This window comes from Sciurus vulgaris (genome assembly GCF_902686455.1).
Source record: "Sciurus vulgaris genome assembly, chromosome: 8".
In the NCBI taxonomy this organism is placed as follows: Eukaryota; Metazoa; Chordata; class Mammalia; order Rodentia; family Sciuridae; genus Sciurus; species Sciurus vulgaris.
Window position 1 is genome coordinate 144186619 of NC_136468.1, and position 22873 is coordinate 144209491.

General features: G+C 42.7%; 1 protein-coding gene across 2 annotated transcripts in view; it reads right to left on the minus strand.

Moving 5' to 3' along the window:
- Positions 1-22873, minus strand: part of PTPN11 (protein tyrosine phosphatase non-receptor type 11) — an 82665-nt gene that overhangs the window by 42277 nt on the left and 17515 nt on the right. Inside the window, exons 2-6 of one of the 2 annotated variants that reach the window (XM_079149583.1) lie at positions 14445-14567; positions 5368-5559; positions 3220-3412; positions 1716-1832; positions 131-244 (exon numbers count right to left, since the gene is read on the minus strand). In XM_079149583.1, the coding sequence (XP_079005709.1) occupies positions 131-244; positions 1716-1832; positions 3220-3412; positions 5368-5559; positions 14445-14567 (739 nt within the window). Of the gene's footprint in view, positions 1-130; positions 245-1715; positions 1833-3219; positions 3413-5367; positions 5563-14444; positions 14568-22873 lie in introns of both variants that reach the window. The other variant, XM_079149582.1, reaches the window with a different exon arrangement.

Sequence of the window (22873 nt, forward strand, 5' to 3'; positions counted from 1 at the left end):
CTGGAGACCCGGGTTTGAGTACCCAGTACTGTTAGATTGCGCAACTAACAAACGAAACCAAAAAAAATAAGATAAAAAAATAAAAATAGGATTTAATAATGCACATAAAAACAGTTTCTTAAAACCTTACCTCAAACTCTTCCCAAAACCCTTGTTTGACTTTGTCCGTGGTCTCAGCTAATTTGCTTAGTTCTCGAACTCGGCTCTCTATTTCAGCAGCATTAATCCGAGTGGTGTTGAGAGGCTAACCAAGTTCAGGAGTTGGTGGAAAAGGAAGAAAATGCTTTTTAAAAAGATGATAACAAATAAGAAAAAGATTCCTGTGGTGGTATTCACAAAGGCAAAGGCCGGATTCAGTAATTCACAACAAAAATTCTTTAATGCACTTTCACTTTTGGTTCTGTTCTGTCAGAAAGTGCATCTTTCTTCAATTTCCATACAAACCTTCTCTGCTGATAGAAATGCAAACTTGTTTTTCTTTGCAAACTTACTTTTCTTTATGAATAGAACATTATTTACAGATGAAATCATGTTAACAACTCCAAAGTAAGTGTGATCACCTAAAGATAACCGCAGGTGGATTCCCCTTGAAAAGCTGCTTTAAAAACTGTGAGAGGGCGAGGGTGTAGCTCAGTGGTAGAGCCCTTGCCTACCATGTGCAAGGCCCTGGGTTCAATCCCCAGCACTGCAAAAACAAAAACACAACTCTAAGGGGGCTGGGGTCTAGCTCCGCGGTAGGCTCATGTTTAGTATGCATGGGGCCTTGTGTTCAATCCCTAGCACAAAAGAAAAAAAAAACTTCATAAGGCCATTAAAGATACATATGGAAACATAAGATATAACATCTAAAACCAAATCCTACAAAAGGTAGCCAGTGAGTAATAAATAAAAGCCCTGATGAGTTGATCCTAACTGAAGATGGGTGGTGAGGCTGAAGCTGATGATACCACTTTGTCTACTTCTGTATCACACTATGGGTCTTGACTACCCCCAGGCACCCAGGCACTGGAGGCCTGGTCCCCAGTCCATGGCACTACGGGGAGGTAGAAGAACGTTTAGAGAGTGGAGCCTAGTAGAAGGAAGTCAGGTCACTGGGATGTGCTCCTGAAGGACCTACTGGGATCCCAGCCCCTTACCATCTATCTTTCTCTTTGCTTCCCTGGCTCCATGAGGAGAACAGGCCTCTTCCTCCACGGCCCCCTGCGATGTTCTGTGCTACCACATGCCCAAAGCAACAGGGTCAAGGGCTCATGGACTGAACGTTCTGTCTGATATCCGGATGCTAACGCACAATGGTGGGGGGATAGAAGTTCACTGGGTTAGACAAAGGGGAACGAAGGGAAGGGAGCGGGGATGGGAATGGGAAAGACAGTAGGATGAATCAGATGTCACTTTCCTGTGTTCATGTATGAGTACACAGGCAGTGTAACTTCACATCATGTACAACCACAAGAATGGGACGTTTCACTCCATGTCTGTATGATATGTCAAAATACGTTCTACTGTCATGTATAACTAAAAAGAACAAATAAAAAGTTTTAAAAAAAGAGCTCATGGACTGAAACCATAAGCCAAAATAAACCTTTTCTTATTAAGTGGCTTCTCTCATGTATTTTATCATAGTAACAGAAAGCTGACTGACATTCTGCAGATTTGAGAAATTCTAAATTAGAATTCTATACTGAAAAGGAGCTTCAGTTTTTCAATATGCTCACCTGCTTGAGTTGTAGTACTGTGCCCAATGTTTCCACCATAGGATTCTTCTTGTAATGCTCCACCAGATCTGTCAAAGAATCAAACCGTTCTCCTCCACCTACATCATATTTCAGTTCCTTTCAAAATAAAAACATGAAGCTTATGACCTTTATTTTAAATTAGTGCTTTTCCCACACTCCCAGAGTCACTGCAACGTAATTCAAAATAGCCAGCATATGGAAACAACCTTAGTGTCCATCCACAGAGCAATAATGAAAATATGAGATAGATAGATAGATAATCACAGTGAAACATTACTCAGCCTTAAAAAAAAAAAAAAAAAAAAAAGAATGGAATTCATCATTTGCAACAACCTGGATGAACCTGAAGGACACAGTTAAGTGAAATAAGCCAGGCACAAAAACACAAAGACTGCACGTCCCCACTCCCATGTGGAATGCCAAGCTCACAGGAACAGATAGTAGGATGGTGGTTATCAAGGACTTGTGGGGGTGAAGAAGGGGGCTACTGGTCAAGGGTACACACTTCCAGAATAACAAATTCTAGAGACCTAATGCACAGCATGGTGACTACAGTTAATAACCACATCTTATATACTTGAAATTTGCTAAGAGAGATCTCAAGTGTTTTTACTACCAAAAAAAAAGGCCACTGTGTGAGGTGATGGACACACTAATCAGCCTGACTATAAAAAACTAAGGTAACTGTTATTACCGACTAAAACCCAGAAATCAATCCCCCACCGCCGGAAATGGAAAGATCAAACAGCTGTGGCAGTAGGAAGGGCAGGAAGCAACAGGAGGACAGGAAGGGACAGGTTCAACAAGGCAAACACAGGGGGTGGGGGACATAGTGCGGCTCCATGGAAGACATATGCTCAGCATCCACAAGACCCGAGCACCAAAACAATAAATAAAATAAAATAAAATGACACAGTACTTGCACATAACCTACACACATCCTCGTGACTTACAATGCCTGATACATATACATGGCAGGTGCACAGTGGTAGCACTGTACTGTGTAGGAAATAATAACAAGAAAAAGTCTGTAAGTGTTTGGTACCAATGCTATTTTTTTTTTTCCAATACTTTTAAGCCCCAGCTGACTGAATCCACAGAGGCAGAACCCACAGATACAGAGGGGCAAGAGTCAGTGTCAGGCTGGGCTGACGTGCCTACAGAGGGGCTGGGCCAGCTCTTTGGGAACTGAGCCTTGGAGGCAGACCCCAGCTGTGCCTGCACAGAAGCAGAGCAGACACTGCAGGCAGAAGGCGCTGCCCTGACGCATGAGCCGATCTGCCAGACACAGACAAAAACAAAAAATTTAACAGTTCTGAAACAATGAGACCACTATAATAAACAATATGCTCCAACAGTGGAAGGACTTGACCAAATGAGCAAGCAAAATCTGATTTGGGATATAATGGCGTCTGTCTTTTTCCAGCAGAAAAATCACCCAAGTACGACCCATAGTAGACCCATAGCAGAACCAGAGCTTTACCTGACAGCGAATCATGACATGGGTCACTTTGGACTTGCCGTCATTGCTCTCCCCTTTGTCATCACCAGTGCGGACGGAGAGAACAAAATCTCCTGGGTGGCTCTGGCTCTCTCGTACAAGAAAGCTCCCATGTTTTCCCTTCTCAGTTAATAACTTCTCTGCTTCTTTCCCAGAGAGGTGACCATGAAACCACCTAAATTTTAAAAAATGAAAATGAACTAAGGTCAGCCATGGGTTTAACTTCTCTTAAACCCAATTTATAGACAGACACATTCCTCCAAGGGACTGACTGAGTCTGCTGGATAGCATCTGCATCCCAAGAAGACAGGAAAATGACAAAGATGTTAAGGATGACTTCCAAATGCCTTAAACATGCCACCGTCATTTGGAGACACATGTCCTCAATCTTTGCTGTTTTCTTTTAAGCCTCTTATCTTTTAAAAATGAAATTCATCATTTTTTCATTACCCAACCCTAGAAAGCCTAGCTGTTTAATCACAGCCATTTAAAAACATGAAATAAAAAGCTATGCTAGAGGGCTGGAGAGATAGCTCAGCTGGTAGAATGCTTGCCTCGCAAGCACAAGGCCTTGAGTTCGATCCCCAGTACCACAAAAAAAAAAAAGCTACAATAGAGGGGTTAGGTGGTGGCTCAGTCGTGGAGCGCTGACCTAGACACTTGTGAAGCCCTGGGTTCAATTTCCAGCACCACATAAATAAAATAAAGACATTGTATCCACCTACAACTAAAAAAAATTTTTTTTAACGTTATGATAGGGCTGGGACCATAGCTCAGTGGTAGAGCACTTGCCTAGCACACGTGAGGCACTAGGTTTGAGCCTCAGCACCACATAAAAATAAATGTTTTAAAAAAAGTTATGATAGAGACAAAATCATTTTGAATGTTTAGTCTTGTTTTGGATGTGATCACTAGATTAAAAAAAGGTTCTTCATTATAAATTGATTCAAGCATTCCAAATTTTTCCCATATTTTCAAGCTATACTTCAATAGCTTCCAAATTTGCTGTCAATAAGCTGGGTTATCATGTCAAATTTTAATGCACATAGGACTTGGAGTAGGAATGAAAGATTTTCCTAAAAATATGAATACCAGTGCCCTACAACCAGAGATAGCAACAAACAGTAAGTTTCATTAAGTTTGAATACAGTTCAGGAATCTGCATTTAACCAGCCTGCCTGAAATAGGGCGACCAAGGTCATCTAGACTGAAAAAATACTGCCTAAGTCATTATGGAAGACACCTTCACAAAGTCACATTAATGATGTGGCTTTCCCCCTTGGGCTCTTGCTAAGACAGCAAGCACTACGACAGCAGGTCATGTTAGTGGCTCATCACTAAAGGAACAGCCTGGTTCTTTTTCATCCGCATTTCAAATGAAAAGAAAAAAATACAGAAATAAACCTCACAGAGCTGGCTGACAGCTTTTGGCTTGAAGTTACAGTGATAGCTGGAAAAACAAATTATCAGAATATAATAACATTTACATAAAGATGTAAGTCGAAAAGACAGACCTAATTAAGAGACCAGAACGTGCACTGAGTCAGACAGGAGGCTGGGGACATACAAATAACGATCAACACAAGGAAGTCAAGCCCCAGCTCCATCAGCCTAGTCCCAACATGAGGGGGGATCTCTACACTCCTTCAGTTTCCTCTAAGCAAGGTCACGCTCACACGTTTGTGGATGTAACATGAAAAGACTGGATGAAAAGCCGATGCTCTGAGCTCTGGGTTTAAACTGACATCTGTTGGTGGCGTTGCTGAATAACTGGTTGAGAGCCACCACAAAGAACTGCTGCTATTTTGGCATCTCTATTGTCCTTTGTTTTCCTCCAATAATTTCCAAAGATTCTCAGCTGAAGTTTGCTATATCTTAAAACTACTGCCTATACTGAGTCTCCACAGGAGCATGACCCTGGAGAAGGAGCAGAGCAAAGAGCTGATGGAAGCTTTTGCAAAGAAAGGGTGCTCTGAGAGCAACTGAATTCTATCACTCTTATCTAAATAACACATTAGGATTACAGCCTGAGGAACAGGGGCCAGCCCTTGGCAGACCCAAACAATGCATTCGTCTACGCACAGGGCACAGGACAGGGGCAGGCTTTGCGGTCACCAAGATGCCACTGACCTTTCAGAGGTGGGATCTGCACAGTTCAGGGGATACTTGAGCTCGATAACATCTCCGTTTTTCTCCTTCAGTTGTCCATGGTGCTCCATGTAATACTGCACCAGTTCAGCCAGAGTGGCAAACTTCTCCCCTCCGTACAGGTCATAGTAGTCTCCAGTGTTCTGAATCTTGATGTGGGTGACAGCTCCATTTCTTCTAAAATAGTTCATTGGAAAGGGGGAGCAAAAAATAAATGACGAGTTATCCTAGTAAAAAAGAATTTCACATTCAAAATTAGATTTCACCTAAAAACATTGAAAAAAAAACCCATCCAGACAAAGGGGTGAAAGAACCATCAACCATCTCAACCCCAAGGGCTTTATTTATTAGTTTCCGTACATTGTACACCTTCTGTTTTGAATGACTGACCCATTTACTTGTGTATATTAAGTGACAATGATTATTATCATCATTAATCAATTACCCACACAATTAAAGTCAAAATTAAACACATACCTACCTTGTAATCCAGCAAATCTACTCCTAAGTATTTTGCCCAAAAGAAATGAAGCTGAATAGGCACAAAAGACCTGTATGAGAACATTCATCGCAGCCTTATTCATAAAAGAAAAATTTGTAAACTTAAATATTCCCTGCAAGATTGCATGAAAAATAGTGGCTCACTCATATCATAGAATAGCACACAGCAATAAAAAAACCAAAGAACCACCGAGACACGCAACATGAATGAATCTCAAAAGCATTACGTTGGGCTGGGAGTACAGCTCAAATGACAGAGCACTTGCCCAGCATGCCATGGCCCTGGCTTCAGTTCCCAGCACTGAAAAGGGGGGTGGGGGGGGAGCTAAACACAAAGGAATATACACTGTACAATTTCATTTTTATGAAAATACATAAACAGGACTGGCCTATGGGAATATAAATGAGAATAGTAGTTTTCTCTTACAGGGAGGGAACTGGAAAGGGGCACACGGGGATTTTCTAGGATGGAAATGTTCTATACTTTGATTGGAGTATTGGTTACATAAACAACATACTTGTCAAAACTCATCTCACTGTAAATTTACAATACTACATGTAATTTTATCTTTAAAAATTACTTTAGGGCTGGGGGTGTAGCTCAGTGATATAGCATATGCTTAGCATGGAAGAGGGCTTGGCTTTGGTCCCCAGTACCACCACCAAAAAAACAAAAACAAAAAGAAAACTCACTTTAAAGACACACATAATTAACATTCTCCAGCATGAGATGGCTAATGTGTCATCCTCCAAGTTGATATAACAATGGCCAAAACTTTCTTAAACTTCACATTTTAGTTAACTAGGAGTCTATCATTTGTTTGGTTTTCTAAACTAGTAAATGCATTTCAAGAACACCCAACCATGAGGACTCTTCTGGACCCAGGGGGTCTGGAAACCCCAAAATGGCAAACATAGTAAACACTGACACACCACCTTTTTGTGGTACTGGGATTGAACCCAGGCACTGTGCACATGGGAGGTAAGAGCTCTACCTCTGTCCTACACCTCCCAGTGACCCCACTTTTTATGGTGCTGAGGCTCAAAGTCAGAACCTCATATATGCTAAACATGCTCCACCACGGACCCCCCCCCAGGGATATCTATTTATTTATTGTGGTGGGATCGAAGCCAGGATCTTGTACATGTTAGGCAAGCACTCTACCACTGTGTCACATGCCTGGCCCTTTTTAAGAGTTTTATTTTAAGGCCGGTCTTGAACTAGCGAACCCCCCTGCTTCAGCCTCCCAAGTCACTAGGATTAGAGAGACATGCACCACCTCACTTGGCCCCTTATGTATTTTTACACTGTACCTGTAACATTATTAATAAAGTCTCTTCCTACCAAAGAAAAAGGAAAATGGAAACTAAGGACAAAAAAGAACTGTCCTATAACATTAATGACAGTATCGATTTCTAATATTTGGTGTCAAGCTTTTCCGGTGGGTGAAAAAGCACTTGATATACGCTCCTCCAGCCCATATGGCTCTATTTCAACACCTGCACTTCCTATTTCTGGCCTTTATTTAATGACCCAATATAAAAACAGATATTTCAAGTATGGACTAGATCAATATATAATGACATAATGGATCCCAAAAACATGATTACTGGCCACATATGGTGGCCTATGCCCGTAAATACCAGTGATCCAGGAGGCTGAGACAGGAGGATCACAAGTTCAAGGTCCTAAGCAACTTACTGAGACTCTGTCTCAAAAAATAAAATAAAAAGCTGGTGATGTGGCTCAGTGGTAAAGTGCCCCTGGGACATTAAAAATCCTGTATAAAATTACCTTCAGGTTATGTGCATAAGGTGAATATGAAACAAGCTAATCTCATACTGAAACATGGGGCATATCCCCAAGGTGCCCCAATTATATACATGCAAATATTCCAGAATCTGAAATCTGAAATACTTCTTTCTAGTCCTGAACATTTCAGATAAGGAATACTTAACATGCATCAAATATGAAAAAAAACATAAAATGTGAAACTCTTACAGAGTTGTTAAGAGCACTGGTTCTGGGGCCAGGGGTGTAGTTTAGTGTAGAGCACTTGCCTAGCATGAGAACACAAGGCCTTGGGTTCAAGGCCAAGGTTTCAATCCCCAACACCAAAAAAAAAAAAAAAAAAGAAAAAGAAAAAGAAACAGCATTGGCCAGGCACGATGCACATTCCTGTAATCCCAGCTACTAGGGAGGCTGATGCAGGAGGATTACAAGACTGAGGACAGCCTGGGCAACTTGGTGAGACGTTGTCTCAAACTAAAAAGGGATGGGGTGCAGCTCAGTGCTAGAGTGCCCCAGGTTCCATCCCTAGTTCAGAAAAAAAGATGCACACATGACCTTGAAACTTTTGAAAACTGTTTGGCTTCTACCATAATCGAAAATTAGCAAATTAACATTCACTGAGATATCATTTCTCACTTGACTGGCAAAAAAAAAGAAAAAAAAAAGTTCAACACACTCAATTGATCAAGCTGAGGAAAAAATAGGCATCTTCACACACTGCCAGTGGGACAGTCCAAGCCCTGTGGAGGGGACCTTGGAAAAACTATGCACATATGAACGACACCTTCCTCATCTCACTCCCAGGAATTCACCTGAAGATATATTTCCAAAAGCACAAAACAACATGTGCACAAGGTGATTATGTATATTCACTGAGGTATTATATACATATTTCAAAATATGGGAGACAAATGGAATATGGGAGACAACTACATTGCCATCTGTTGAAGATTATACAAAGAAATTAGGGAATATTCACACAACAAGTACTGTGCAGCTGTTAAAGATGAGAAAGGTTATGAGTCTACAAGTGAAGAAAAACAGAAGGAAAAATATTTATTATTATATTTCAGGCATAAAATAAAAGAAAAATGGGGCTGAGATTGTAGCTCTTCAGCTGGGGTTGTGGCTCAGTGGTAGAGCGCTTGCCTAGCACATGAGAGGAACTGGGTTTGATCCTCGGCACCACATAAAAATAAATAAAGTATGTGTCCAACTAAAAAAATTTAAAACAATAAAATGAAATAAAATAAAAACAAAAAAAAGAAAAATGAACATCATTACCCTATAATTTTGTTTTTATGTATCAATTAAAAAAATAAATGTAATTAAGATCATAGTTTAAGATGAAAATAATAAGAAAAAGTGTATTTGCTTGTTTTTATAAAAAGAAACACAAAAGGATAAATCAGCATTACTGCAAATCTTACCTACAGGGATGCATGAAGATAGTATGCAAGGGGCTGCAAGGATAAGAATGAAATTTCTCAGGATAAATCTTTCTATATAGTTCTTTTTGTTGTTTTGTTTTGTTTTCGGTACTGGGGATCGAACTCAGGGCCTTGTGCTTGCAAAGCAAGCACTCTACTAGCTGAGCTATCTCCCCAGCCCTCTATATAGTTTTGATTTTCAAATTCTATATGTTTCACAAACTCAAAAAATAAAATCAGCAAGGACCAAAAAACTGAATACAAACAGAAAGCAATGAACCAACTTGTGTAGTAAGTTCATGACTCCCCAGAAAATGAATGCCAGTAACTTTTCAACACAATACTTGTTCCCTTAGTCTAAGAACAAAATTAAGTCCAAAGTAACATTGAGCATTTAATAGACTTGTAAAGAAATGACAGTGGAGTCGGGCACGGTGGTACACACCTGTAATCCCAATGAGTTGGGAGGCTGAGGCAGGAGGATCACAAGTTCGAGACCAGCCTCAGTAACTTAGCAAGGCCCTAAGCAACTTAGTGAGACCCTGTCTCAAAATAAAAAATAAAAGGTGCTGGGCATGTGTCTCAGTGGTCAAACACCACTAGGTGATACAGTATAGACAGTAGTACAGTGATTCTGAAAACTATTTTTATAGTATAGGATCAGGCAAATGAGGTCCTCTATTACTGCTGTTGAAAACAAGTCATTGCTGCAGAAGGGAAACAAATGCAGGATGGGAAAAGATGAGGAAGTCGGATTGCACTGGAACTAACAGTAAGAACACCTGGTTTCCAATAAATACTTCCCAGTGGGTCCACTCACTATAGGAGCCTAGAGCAATGACATTCACCTATACCATGGTTTCTAAATCCCCACAAAAGAATCAAGGTTTATAAAATAGGTGATCCCGGCATTTCATACAGCCAGAAGGAAGTAAAGGAGATGACTGGGGAGAGGTTAAAAGATACAGGAGCAACACTGGCCAAAACTGGGGCAATTGGAAGATTTGGTGGCACACACCCATAATCCCTGCGACCAGGGAGGCTGAAGCAGGAGGACTGCAAGTTTGGGACCAGCATTAGCAATTCAGTGAGACCCCGTCTCAAAATAAAATATAAAAAGGGCTGGGGATGTGGCTCAGAGGTTAAGCATCTCTGGGTTCAATTCCTGGTACCAAAAATAATAATATATACCACTGAATTTAAAACACATTGGTTAAAAAAGAAAAGAAAAACTTCCTTAGGTATCATTACAGTGATACTCAAAAAGAAAAAGGGGAAAGAGCTGGGGTGCAGCTCAGTAGAACACTTTCCTAGCATGCAAAAGGCCCTGGGTTTGATCCTCAGCACTGAAAAAACAAACAAACAAACAAAACAAAACAAAACAGAGGGGGTCACAGGGGCTGGCTCAAGTACCTCTTTATAGAAGAATATCAACTAGTAAATGTAGAAGAAATAACAAGTTGAAAAATAGTAAATTTTCGGGCTGTGGTTGTGGCTCAGTGGTAGAGTGCTTGCCTAGCATGTGCAAGGCACTGGGTTCGATTCTCAGCACCACATATAAATAAATGAATAAGGCTGGAGATATAGCTCAGTTGGTAGAGTGCTTGCCTTGCAAGCACAATGTCCTGAGTTCTAAACCCCAACACCGCAAAAAAAAGAAATAAATGAATAAAATAAAGGTCCATCGACAACTAAAAAAAAATTTTTAAATAGTAAATTTTCAATTGCCAATATAATAATTTACCCAAATAAAATTCATCAATAGATGCTAAAAGTTACTACATGAAAATGTACTGGGAGCCAGGCCTGACAGGCACACACCTGCAATTCAGCAACTCAAGAAGCTGAGGTTGGAGGGCTGGGGAGATAGCTCAGTTGGTAAAGTGCTTGCCTTACAAGCATGGGGCCCTGGGTTCGATCCCTAGCAGCGGGGGAAAGGGAAGGAAAAAAAAAAAAAAAGCTGAGGTAAGAGAACCCCAAGTTCAAGGTCAACCTGGGCAACTGAGTAAGACCCTGTCTCAAAACCTTTTTTTAAAAAGGGCCTGGGGCTGTGGCTCAGTAGTGGAACACTTGCCTTGCACCTGTGGGGCACTGGGTTGGACCCTCAGCACCACATACAAATAAATAGATAAGGATATTGTGTCCATATAACTGAAAAAAATATATATATTAAAAAAAAAGTTTTAAAAAGAAGCTGGGGGTATAGCTCAGTAGTAGACCACTTGCTTAGCATGTGTGAGACCCTGGTTTCAATCCCTAGAATCACCAAAAAAAGAAAATGTGTTGGGAAAAGGATATTTACACACCACAAACTACAAACTATCCTCTCACAGATCTTTTATTGTGAAAGGAAAAAGGTAATTTTTTTGGGGGGTGGGGCAATACTGGGGATTCAACCAAGGAGTGCTTTACCACTGCTCTACCTCTGAGCTACATCACCACCCTTTTTATTTTGACACAGGGTATCACTAAGTTGCCTAACTGGCCTTGAACTTGTGCTCTTTCTGTCTCAGTCTCCCACATAGCTGAGTTTAATAAACCTGCACCATTGTGCCTTGTGGAAACGGTAACTTTTACAATGGAAAAATCTAGCAACACCATTACCTAGTGACTAAACTGAATACCTCCAAAAGATAGGACAACGCATATTATTTGTCCTCGGATGTGAAATAAGGGGATGGACCCAACCTCACCTATATTATGTGCTTACCAAAAATGTTTAAGTCTACAAATGGGGAGACAATCAGCAAGTCCAGGCTGGGGACAATCTGAGAAATCAAGAAGTCAAAAAGGAAGTTAAAAAGGCCAGGAGAGGGAGCTGTTCTAGATTAAAGGGAAACAGAAACCCAGTTACATGCAGTGAATGATCCTTAGCTGGTTATTTGAGGGCTTTGAGGTTTTTGAACCGTTTTATGTTCCCCATAAATATATACAATTACTATATGTCAATTAAAAATTTAAAAATTTTGGGCTGGGAGGTTAGCCCTGTGGTACACTTGCCCAGCAAGCATGAGGCCCTGGGTTCAGTCCCAAATTCTGCCACGCCTCCAAAAAAAAGAATTTCAGGAGGAAAAAAGTGCACATTATACAAAATTAAAAAGAGAAAGAGAAAATATGGCAAAATGTTAACAGGTGAAAGGAATACAGGTGTTTACTCTAGTCATCTTTCAACTTTTCTATAGATCTGAAATTTCTCAAAATAAAAGTCCGAGGGAAAGGGAGAGGAAAAAAAAAGAAAAAGAAAAAGAAAGAAAGAAAAGTTGGTTCCACAGTGTGGCCCTGCTTACTAGCTCTGAGACTCATTTACTAACTTAACCTCTGTGCCTCCGCTTCCTTCCCTGTGAAGTGGGGATGTAGCTCAGTGGTGGGGCACTTTCCTCACACACACGGGGCCCTGGGTTAACCTCCAGCATTGCAAAAAATAAAATAAAGCTGCATAGAATTTCAATGTAACTAGTGAGATCTAACTAACCCAGCCCAAGTTTTTAAAAAAACGAATAATAGTGTTCTTATTCGTAAGTTTTTGTGAGATTAAATAAAATGTGTAGCATGCTTGGCACGATGACCTGGACAGTCCCCAACACTGTTTGCTAGGCGCCCCCTCATCACCATCATGGCTATTATTCTCTAATTGCTACCCAAACCCTTACAGCTCAGATGCCATACAATGTCAGGTTACAAATCTGTGCTGAGGCAGGTGCAGAGGTGCACGCCTGCAATCCCAGCTACCCAGGAGGCTGAAGCAGGAGGATCACAAGTTCAAGGCCAGCCTTGGAAACTTACTGAGAAATAAAAAATGATTAAAATTTCAAAAAAAATTTTAAAGGTTAGGGGTGTAACTAAGTGGTAAAGCAAACTATAGTTCAAATCCTACACACACACACACACACACACACACACACACACACACACACACACACACACACACACAGGTATAGAAACCAAAAGGGGAGGAAACCAAAAGGGGAGGAGTTCAGTGGCAGGGCATATGCTTAGCATGTCAAGGCCCTGGGTTCAATCCCCTGCACATTCAAAAAAAAAGTCTGCAACAAGACAAGCCCAGGAAACTTACAAAGATGTCTACCCACTCCTTATAGTAAAACAGAAGTAAAAGCTAGTAACGGAGACTCCTCAAGAAATTAATCTATGCTTAAAAAGGACTTCCTGACTCTCAAAGAGATCTTAAATAAATTTTCAAGAACTTATCTTATTTTCCTCTTTATTTAAAAATAATATTGATTAAAAAATCAAATTCATAAAGCAGTTCAGTTCTAATTCCCAGAAGGAGATAGTATAAGGAGAATAAGCATGTAAGTGAAAGTCAACCGCTAGGAGAAACATCTTCCAACACTGCTCAAAGAGACATGTAAAAGGATGCTTAATATATATATATATATATATATATATATATATTTTTTTTTTTTTTTTTTTTTTTTTTTTTGGCAGTGCTGGGAATTGAACCCAGGGCCTTGTGCTTGCAAGGTGAGCACTCTATCAACTGAGCTATCTCCCCAGCCTTATTTCTCTATTTATTTATTTTTTATGAGGTGTTGAGAATTGAACCCAGTGTCTCACACATGCTAGGCAAGTACTCTATCACTGAGCCACAACCCCAACCAATCATAATTTTTTTTTTTTAAACTAAAAACAACCTACTATCCATCACCAGGAGCCTGGATAAACTGGTATGTTCAACCATCTGATTACTAAATAGTCATTAAGATGAATAGTTAGATCTACATGTACTAGCATAGAATAAAAAAAATGTTTTTAAAGTCGCACGATGTTACACACATTATAGAATTATTTCTACAGTGAACTCTGAAAACACAAACCAACTTTAGATCATTCACACGTGGCACAAATACAGTCAAGCATAAAAACATGGTCTTCAGGAAGGATCTATGCCAACCTCTGGATGGTGGTTTCCTCTGGAGAGAGAGCGAGGGAAACGGGACTGGGCAGGGGAACAAAGGGGACCACGACTTCCTCAGAAATGTTTTATTTGACAAAGGAAAGTCATCTGAAGAAACCTTTACAGTCTTTTCCCATGAAGAAGTCAAGAGCAAGGAAAGGAAAAATGCAGGACCGGGTTCAAGACATGGAAACAGGAGCTGGCCCTCGGGGGGCTCCGGGATGTGGCTCAGTGGACCCTGGGCAGCAGGAATGCCACCACCATACTGTGGAGCTCCCAGGCCCCTTGCTCTGGGAGGCCCCAGCAGAGCCGTGAGCAGGCCAGGGCCCACCAGACCCCACGCCCGGCAGCCGGCCTCCTTCGAGCTCTCAACGAGGACGGCAAGTGGCTTCAGCATTGCCGAGCTGGACTTTCAACTTACCTAACAGAGAGGGTGAAGTCTCCAGGGTTACTTTTACTGGGTCTTGCCAAAAAGCTGCCATCAACTCCTCGTGTCAACAGTAGATTTTCGGCCTCCACACCAGTGATATTTGGGTGAAACCATCTTGAAAGAAGGAAAAACAGTGAAAAACAGAGGCCCATGTCAGCACTTCTCTCCACGCAATGGCTGAGCCGCACGCGGGTGGCCCAGGGAGACACACAAATATTAGGAGAAAGTCAGAATGAATCCTGAGTGTACCGTGGCGACCGGAGCGGTCAGCGTGAATTCTTAGGCTACGTATCGAAACAAGATGGGGGCCAGCTCGGGGGTAGGGCACGCTCAAGACCCCTGGGTCAGTCCCCAGCACGATAAAAGAAAGAGTGCACATGCTTCCATGCAAGTGTACACACACACACACACACACACACACACACACACACTCTCTCTCTCTCTCTCTCTCTCTCTCTCTCTCTCTCTCTCTCTCTCTCTCTCTCTCTCTCTCTCTCTCTCTCCCCCAAAGAGGTTCAGAAGCCATGACGCCCCAGGAGCAACCAACACATCTGACACCCTTATCTCAGTTTCTCACACCATTCTCCACAAAAGGAACTGGCTAGGAGAAATGGCTGAGCCCAGGGCTTAGGCAGTGAAAGTACACCCAGAACACCTTCCTGGGCACAGTGAGAAAGCATTCCAGGGAGGACACGTCGAAGGGCAAAGACAGCAGGGCGTGGTGGCACACACCCTGATCCCAGCGGCTGGGGAGGCTGAGGTAGAAGGATCCCGAGCTCTAGGCCAGCCTCAGCAACTTAGTGAGCCCCTGTCTCAAAAAAAATAAAATAAAAAGGGCTGGGGGTGTGGCTCAGTGGTAAAGTGCCCCTGGGTTCAATTCTGATACCTAAAAAATAAAGGGTATGGGTTTGGTAGCCAGCTTGAGGGGCCTCCCACTGACCAAAGTAGTGACAGTAAATAATGATGTTAACAAATCATAACCCAGGAAGAAAAAGGGAAATCAGAGTCCATACAGATGGTAATTAATTTTTTTTTTTTTTAATTCATGAAGGTTCCTCAAAAAATTCACCATGGAATTACCCTATGATCCAGAAATTCCACTTTGGGTCTATACCAAAAGTAAATGAAAGCAGAGTTCAACCAGATCTGTGTACACCTGTTCATAGTGACATTTTTCACAAACACTAAAAGGTGGAAGCCACCCAGGTGGCCACTGGTAGATGAATAAGCAACAGGATGAAGTGAAAAAAGCCAGCCACAAAAGGAGGCGGCAGGATTTCATGCACAGGAGGTGACGCGAAGTCACATTCAGACGAAGCAGACTGAGGGCTGCCAGAAGCAGCCGGGGCTGGAGGTTGGGTGAGAGAAGATGGGATGGATGGCCAGGGAGGCGGCAGGGCAGGTGGGTGCGCTGAGACAGGCCCCACACTTAGAAATGGATGTTCTGCCACAACAAAAAATGACACATGGGGAAAACTGTGCAGCAGAATCACAGATCACGAACATAGAATTTCACCATCTGGAAATCATATTAATAGTTCAGGAATAGTCACTAAAACTAGTAGGTGAATATTTCAGAAAGAACAGGATATTCAATCGCCAATACCAAAAAATGAAAGTAAAGTAGAAGGAACGTGATACAGCAATGAATTCACAGTGCTCCCCACAAAAGGCTTTTTTTGAAGGGAGGGATACCAAGCATTGAACCCAGGGGTGCTTAACCACTGCGCCATATCCGCTTTTTTATTTTGAGACAGGTTCTTAGTAAGTTGCTTAGGGCCTAAGTTGCTAAAGCTGGCTTTGAACTCATGATCCTCCTGCCTCAGCCTCCCAAGGCCCTGGGATTACAGGCATGTGCCACCACATCCACATCTGGCCAAAATGCTTTTTTGTTTTTTGTTTTTTTTTTTTTAATAGTACCAGGTGGGGTGGTGCACACCTATAATCCCAGTGACTTAGGAGACTGAGATAGGAGATCCCAAGTTGGAGGCCAGCCTTAATAAAGCCTAAACAATTTAGTGAGACTGTCTCAAAATTTTAAAAAATGTTTTCAAAAAAGGGCTGGGGATGAGGCTCAGTTGTAAAGCATCCCTGGTTAATCCCTACTACAAAAAAAAAAAAAAAAAAATTTGCAGGAGAAAAATTTCGTAGATATTATCCTAAAGAAAAAATGAAAGTTATGGTTAAAATGGCACTGTGTCCCCTGATACAATGCAATGAGAATGCAAGCCTGGTTTCTGTGATATTCTCTCCAAAACTGCACTACCTGACTAATTACGAGGGACACTAGGCAAACCCAAAATAGGTGACAGTCTACAAACTGCTGGTGTGTTGTACTCTTCACAAACATCACACCCACGAAAGCCTAGGACTGAGGGGAAAGCATCAGAGTAAAAGTCAGTGACAAGACATCAAAAGCACTACAGGGCATGATCCTGGACAATGACATGTATCAGAAAGAAAGGGGTAAACGGGAAAAGAGTTTTCGTGTGTTTTGTCTCTTGATTGTCTTGACATTACTGGAACAGTCTGAAAGAGGTCTAAGGATTTGACAGCAGGACTATTATAATGCAAAGTCCGATGATGTACTGTGGTTATGTGATCAGGAACCCCTGTTTTTAGGAAATAGACCCTGAAGCATTTGAGCAATCAAACATCATCTCTGCAACTTATCTCAAATGGTTCAGGGAAAAAATGATATACACAGTACATGTATGTATAAGTATGTACGTGTATACAGAGACAGTGGAAGACACGGCAAACGTGCTACCATGTCCACTGGTAAATCTGGGTGAGAAATAAGCAGGCGTTCTCTGTGTCTTTTGTGTAGCTTTGAAATTATTTCAAACACGATGATTTTAAAATACACATCTATCCTGGATGGCAATTGCTTCAGAGGAGTGCTTTCTAATTTCCAGCAAGATTTCCTTCATGGATTTCAAAAGTCACCAAGAGGGGCTGGGGAGATGGCTCAGTCGGTAGAGTGCTTGCCTTGTAAGCACAAGGCCCTGGGTTTGATCCCCAGCACCCAAAAAAAAAAAAAAAAAAAGTCACCAAGAATTGGAGTAAGAGAGTCATTTCTAAAGTCAAATTATTCCAGATCTTTCCATGCTAATTCAATGCTTCTCAATACCCCCAGGAACCTAAGTCAATATTAAATATACTGTCCCAGCACTAACAAGCAAATGGACTTTTAAGAGACTCTCAATAAACACTGGCCCAATCAGAGTGTTTCCCAACAGGGAAAGAGAGAGAGTGGGAGGGGGAAGAGCTGTACCACATCATGCAGGAAGGACCAGAGGGCCACACAGGACTCCAGGGGGAGTTCCTAATCCCCAGAAACCCGCCGAAGCTCCACACCTACTAGCCCTGTGACCTGGGCAAGTTCCTTAGCTCCCCCCTCAACTTCCTCCTCTGCAAAATGATATTTTAAGAGTAAACTGAGAGCCAGGGCATAATGACATCAACCCAGCTGAGGCAGGAGGAACTTAAGTTCAAGGCCAGCCTCAGCAACTTAGTGAAACCACATCTCTGAAAAAAAAAAAAAAAGGGGGGGGGGGGGGGGTGCCTGGGGATGTGGCTCAGTGGTAGTGTGCCCCTGGGTTCAATGCCCAGTACACCCCCCAGGAAAAGAGCTTGCCAAGAATCCAGACAGATGATATACCTCAGTGATGGAGCACGTGCCTAGCATGTGTGAGGCCCTGGATTCAGTTCCCCAACAACAAAAAAGCACATTTACACTGTTATATGAGGTAAGAATTCATACAGTGGATTATTACTCGGTCATTAAAAGGAATGTAATACTGATAAATGTTACATCTGGATGAACCTTGAAAACATGCCAAGTGGAAGAAGCCAGACAGGAGAGGACACATTGTATAAATCCACTGATATGAAATATCCAGACTAGGCAAATCCAGAGACAGGAAGTAGGGCCTGCTTGCTCAGGGCTGAGGGGTGAGAGGGGATGAGACGGATAATGGCTAAGGGACCGGAGGTTTCTTTCTGAAGTGAAAAAAATGTTCTAAAATTGTGATGATTATTATGTGAATGTACCAAAAACCACTGAATGGGTGATTTGCATGGTATATAAATTATACTTCATGGAAGCTAAGGAAAGAATTATCTGAGATAACAGACGAGAAGGGCCTACCAAATCCATTCCCGCAGCACTCAGAACACCTACCACGAGCATCTGGGCACTGAGGACACCCAGTTAACAAAGCCTCTACCCTCAAAGCTTTCTTTATAGTGGGGGAAAGAGAAACCAAAGAAATGACAGGTAAGCAAATGAAACGTCAGATGGTGCTCCAAAAAGGAATGAGACAGGGTGAGGGGACGCAAGTACGGAGAGGAAGGTGGAGGCTCCTTGCACAGGGGCGGGGAGGGCGCCCTGGGGATGGACCCAGGCTAGCAGGCAGCCGGCGGAGCCACAGCCGGCACCTACCGGGCAACATCCACCCTAGAAGTGGAAGAGCGAGGCCGCACGTGCAGATGTGCAGGAGAGGGACACCCAGGCGGAGGGAGAAGGAGGACCAAGGGTACCAGCAGACCAGGCCTGACCGCTCCGCTGGGGGCAGTCCCACAAAGGCAGATGAAGCCAGGGGGCCACCGAAGGCCTGATCTGATGTTGCAGCGCCTCAGGATGCTGCCAAAACCCAGCTTTGTTTGTCGTGAAATGGGAAAGGTCTCCGGAACTTAAGGCAGAGCAGCACCGCGACCTGATTTCCACTTGTCACTGACCCTTCAAGCTCCTGTGTGAGCAAGGATAGAGTCGCACAGGGCGCTGGGAAAGCCGCGGCGACAGTCCAGGCGGAACTCCAAGAGCTGAGGACCCGGAGCAGCAACAGCAGGAGCAAAAAGGAGCGCGAAGGGGACACAATGCCCCGCCATCGGGGCGGCCTACGGGTGTCACATAAGGATGGAAAGAAAGAGGGGGCAGGAGGAACTCCAGGTTCGGGGCCGGGAATGAGAAGGGCGAATGAAGGTGCCGAGTGGCAGACAGGGACGCTCAGTGGCAGACCCTGGCTGAGTCGCCTCCAAGCCGGGCAGTGTTTGGAACACAGTATGCAGTCCATGGCCCACGCGGTAATGACCATCACAATACACGCAAGACTGCTCTGACCACGAGTGATCAGGAAGTGCAGGAATCCAGGGTCAGTCCGATTTTGACATTTCTGTTGTTTATATTAACTAACATTTATTTTTCACTTTTCCTGTGGCATCTGATCAGTGCTTTGGGAGGACTCCAAACATCATTCTGACTATCTAAGAAAAATCACAAGGCTCACGTCAAAAGAATAAAATACTGGCATGCCCTCCGCTCCCTGAGAGAGCAATCAGAGATCAAGACACAATTCCCCACCAGGAAGCCCAACCGAGATTATCTGAGGCCTGCTAATCCAGCCCCCAGGACCCGTGCAAGGCCACCTCCACCAGCCCCTGTGAAAACAACGGCAGATCGAAGCCTGGCCCCAGCTTCTCCACCCCTGGGTCTCCCAGCTCCAGGGAATAAAGTGGCACAGAAGGCCTCCGGGTATTTAGTTTCCAGAAGCAGAGTGGGACCCTCACGCTGCCCACCTAAGCTAATGAGTCTGCCCACGTAAACCAATTAAAGTGTCAAATCTTGGGCTGGGGATGTAGCTCAGTTGGTAGAGTGCTTGCCTCACAAGTACAAGGCCCTGGGTTCAATCCCCAGCACCACAAAAAATAAAATAAAACATCAAATCTCTTTCCCTTTTGGCTTCAAAATATCCATGTTAACCTGGTGTGTGAGTCTGAAGCTGAGTGGCACGTATGCCTTGCTTTCTACTGGGAGGAAAAAAATGATGGAAAAATGCATAATGGTATAAGCTAGGTTTGAGGACCAGATCTTTCAGGATAGAGTTTATGATTAAAAAAAAAAAAAAAAAAAAAAAAAAGACAACCCTTCACTGGGTGAACACTGTGTGGTGGCAAAGCCTTATGGACAGGAACTCTGGTCCCAGGCTATTTCAGTTCAAATCCCAGATGTGTGACCCCAGGCTAGTTATTTAAACTCTCTACTAAGTCATCTACACAATGGGGACCGTAAAACCCATGTCATAGGGTTGTCAAAGGAACAAAATGAGTTAGTACTGTCTGTAATTATTCGTATTTGCTAGTCATTACAGCACAATAGTGTCTGGAACAGTGCAAAGGACAATGGTAACTGCCTAAATCCACCTCTCCCCACATAACCTTCAAAACATTGGGTCAGGCAGGGGTAGGGCACATGATTAGCATGAGGGAGGCCCTGGTTCAATCCCCAGAGCCAAAATGAAAAAATAAAGCTGCACAAAAATCAGACCCTCACTGGGTATGGGGGCACATGACTGTCATCCCAGTGACTCCAGAGGCTGAGTTAGGAGGATTACAAATTCAAGGTCACTCTGGGCAACTTAGCAAGACACAGTCTCAACATAAACATTTAAAAAAGGGCTGGGCGGACCTATAATCCCAGCACTCAGGAGGCTGAGGCAGGAAGATAACAAATTTGAAGCCAGCCTCAGCAACTTGGTGAGGCTCTGTCTCAAAATAAAAATAAAAAAGGGCTGGATATGTGGTTCAGTAGTTAAGCACCCCTGGGTTTAATCCCTGGTACCAAAAAAAAAAAAAAGCGGGGGCGGGGGGGGGGATGCTGAGGATGTAACTCAATGGGGATTGAACCCAGGGCCTTATGCTTGCAAGGCAAACACTCTACCAACTGAGCTATATCCCCAGCCCAAATTTTTTTTAAAATGTTTAAAAACCACACCATCAATGTAAGTAGTATGCGAAGAATGCCCAATGCCCAAATCTCCAAAATATTCCTAAGCATAAAAAAATACCCAAATCTCAGTGAGAGATCTTTCATCTTCCTAGTGCAATCCTTGGCATCCAGCAAGGACATTCTGAGAAAAACTGCCCAGCGAGAAAGCAGGGGAGCCAGTATGAGGCCCCCAGTTGCTCCAAAACTTCTTCCAGCAGGAGAAAGCCCACCAAAGGGTGAAAACACTGAAAAAAGCTTCTTGGTAGCTCAGAGCACTGTTTCCACAGAAGGGGCATGATTCCAGGGGGAAAGAATAAAAAGCTACATGGATAAATTACACAGCCTACAAGAAATGAGTAATTTTTCTAGGTAAACGCAGGCTACCAAAACTGACCTCATGCAGAGTGAGATAACTTAGAACAATTTCTACAGGAAAATAATTTTAAAACTACCCCAAGGGTTGGGTGTGGTGGCGCATGCCAGTGATCCTAGCAGCTCAGAGGTTGAGGCAGGAGGATTACAAATTCAAAGTCAGCTTCAGCAATTTAGTGAGGCCCCAAGCAACTCAGTGAGACCCTGTCTAAAAAGAAAAAATAGAGGCTGAGGATGTGGCTCAGTGGCTAGGTATCCCTGGGTTCGATACCTGGTACAAAAAAAAAAAAAAAAAAAAGATACAAGACTAAAAGCGAACGGGTAAATTGCTACTTAACCTTGGAGCAAGAAAAGGCTTTTTTCTACAACTCGAAATTTAAGGGCAATAAAAAAATTGATAAATCTGGGATTCCAATTTTAACAATGCCTTCAATTCAACTGCTTTAAGAAAAAGGTCACTGAATGGTAAAATCTTGAGGACTGAAGTCAGTTCTAACCTCCAATTTGAGGGTCTTTCAAAAATTGTTCATCCTCTGGGAAATAAGAAACAAATCCAACTTCATTCTGAGGTAGACAAGTTACAGCCCCCTGTCCATCCCTGAGTTCGGTTCCCATCTCAGCCTAAAAATCCTTCATCTATAAAAATAATGGCATTCCAAGACTCAGAAAAGCAGCCACGTCAATTAAATCTGGATGCGGCATTTCACTCTTTCAGCGTTTACACAGTTTTTGTGTCTTGTTTTGTTCTGGAATTGGAACCCAGAGCCCGGAACATGCTAAGCACACTCTATCACTGAACTACACCCTTACAATTTTCAATCTGCACATCTAAAACCTACCTATGGAGAGAAACATCAGGAAAATGCTTCTGAAAAACACACTTTAAAAGTAGATAGGAGCACAGCTATGAATCTCAGCTCCTCAGAAGGCTACAACACAGAATCACCAAGTTCAAGGTCAGCTTGGGTCACTATACTACAAAAATGAACTTTAAAAAGGGCTGGGAGTGTAGGTCAGTGGTAAAGCATTCGCCAAGCATGCAATACCCTGGATTCAAATCCCAGCACTGCAAAGAATCATAATAACAAAAGTAAAAGCAGATCTGAAGGCTCTTCTTGGTTACTGTAGCAGACAGATTATAGAGCCTAAGCACTATTCCAAATTCTAGTATGCCCCATCTCCCAGGCAAACTAATTAATCAATCTCTCAATCTCTCTCCCTCTCTTTTTAGTACTGGGGATTGACCCCAGGGGCAGTCTACCCGTTTTTTTTTTTTTTT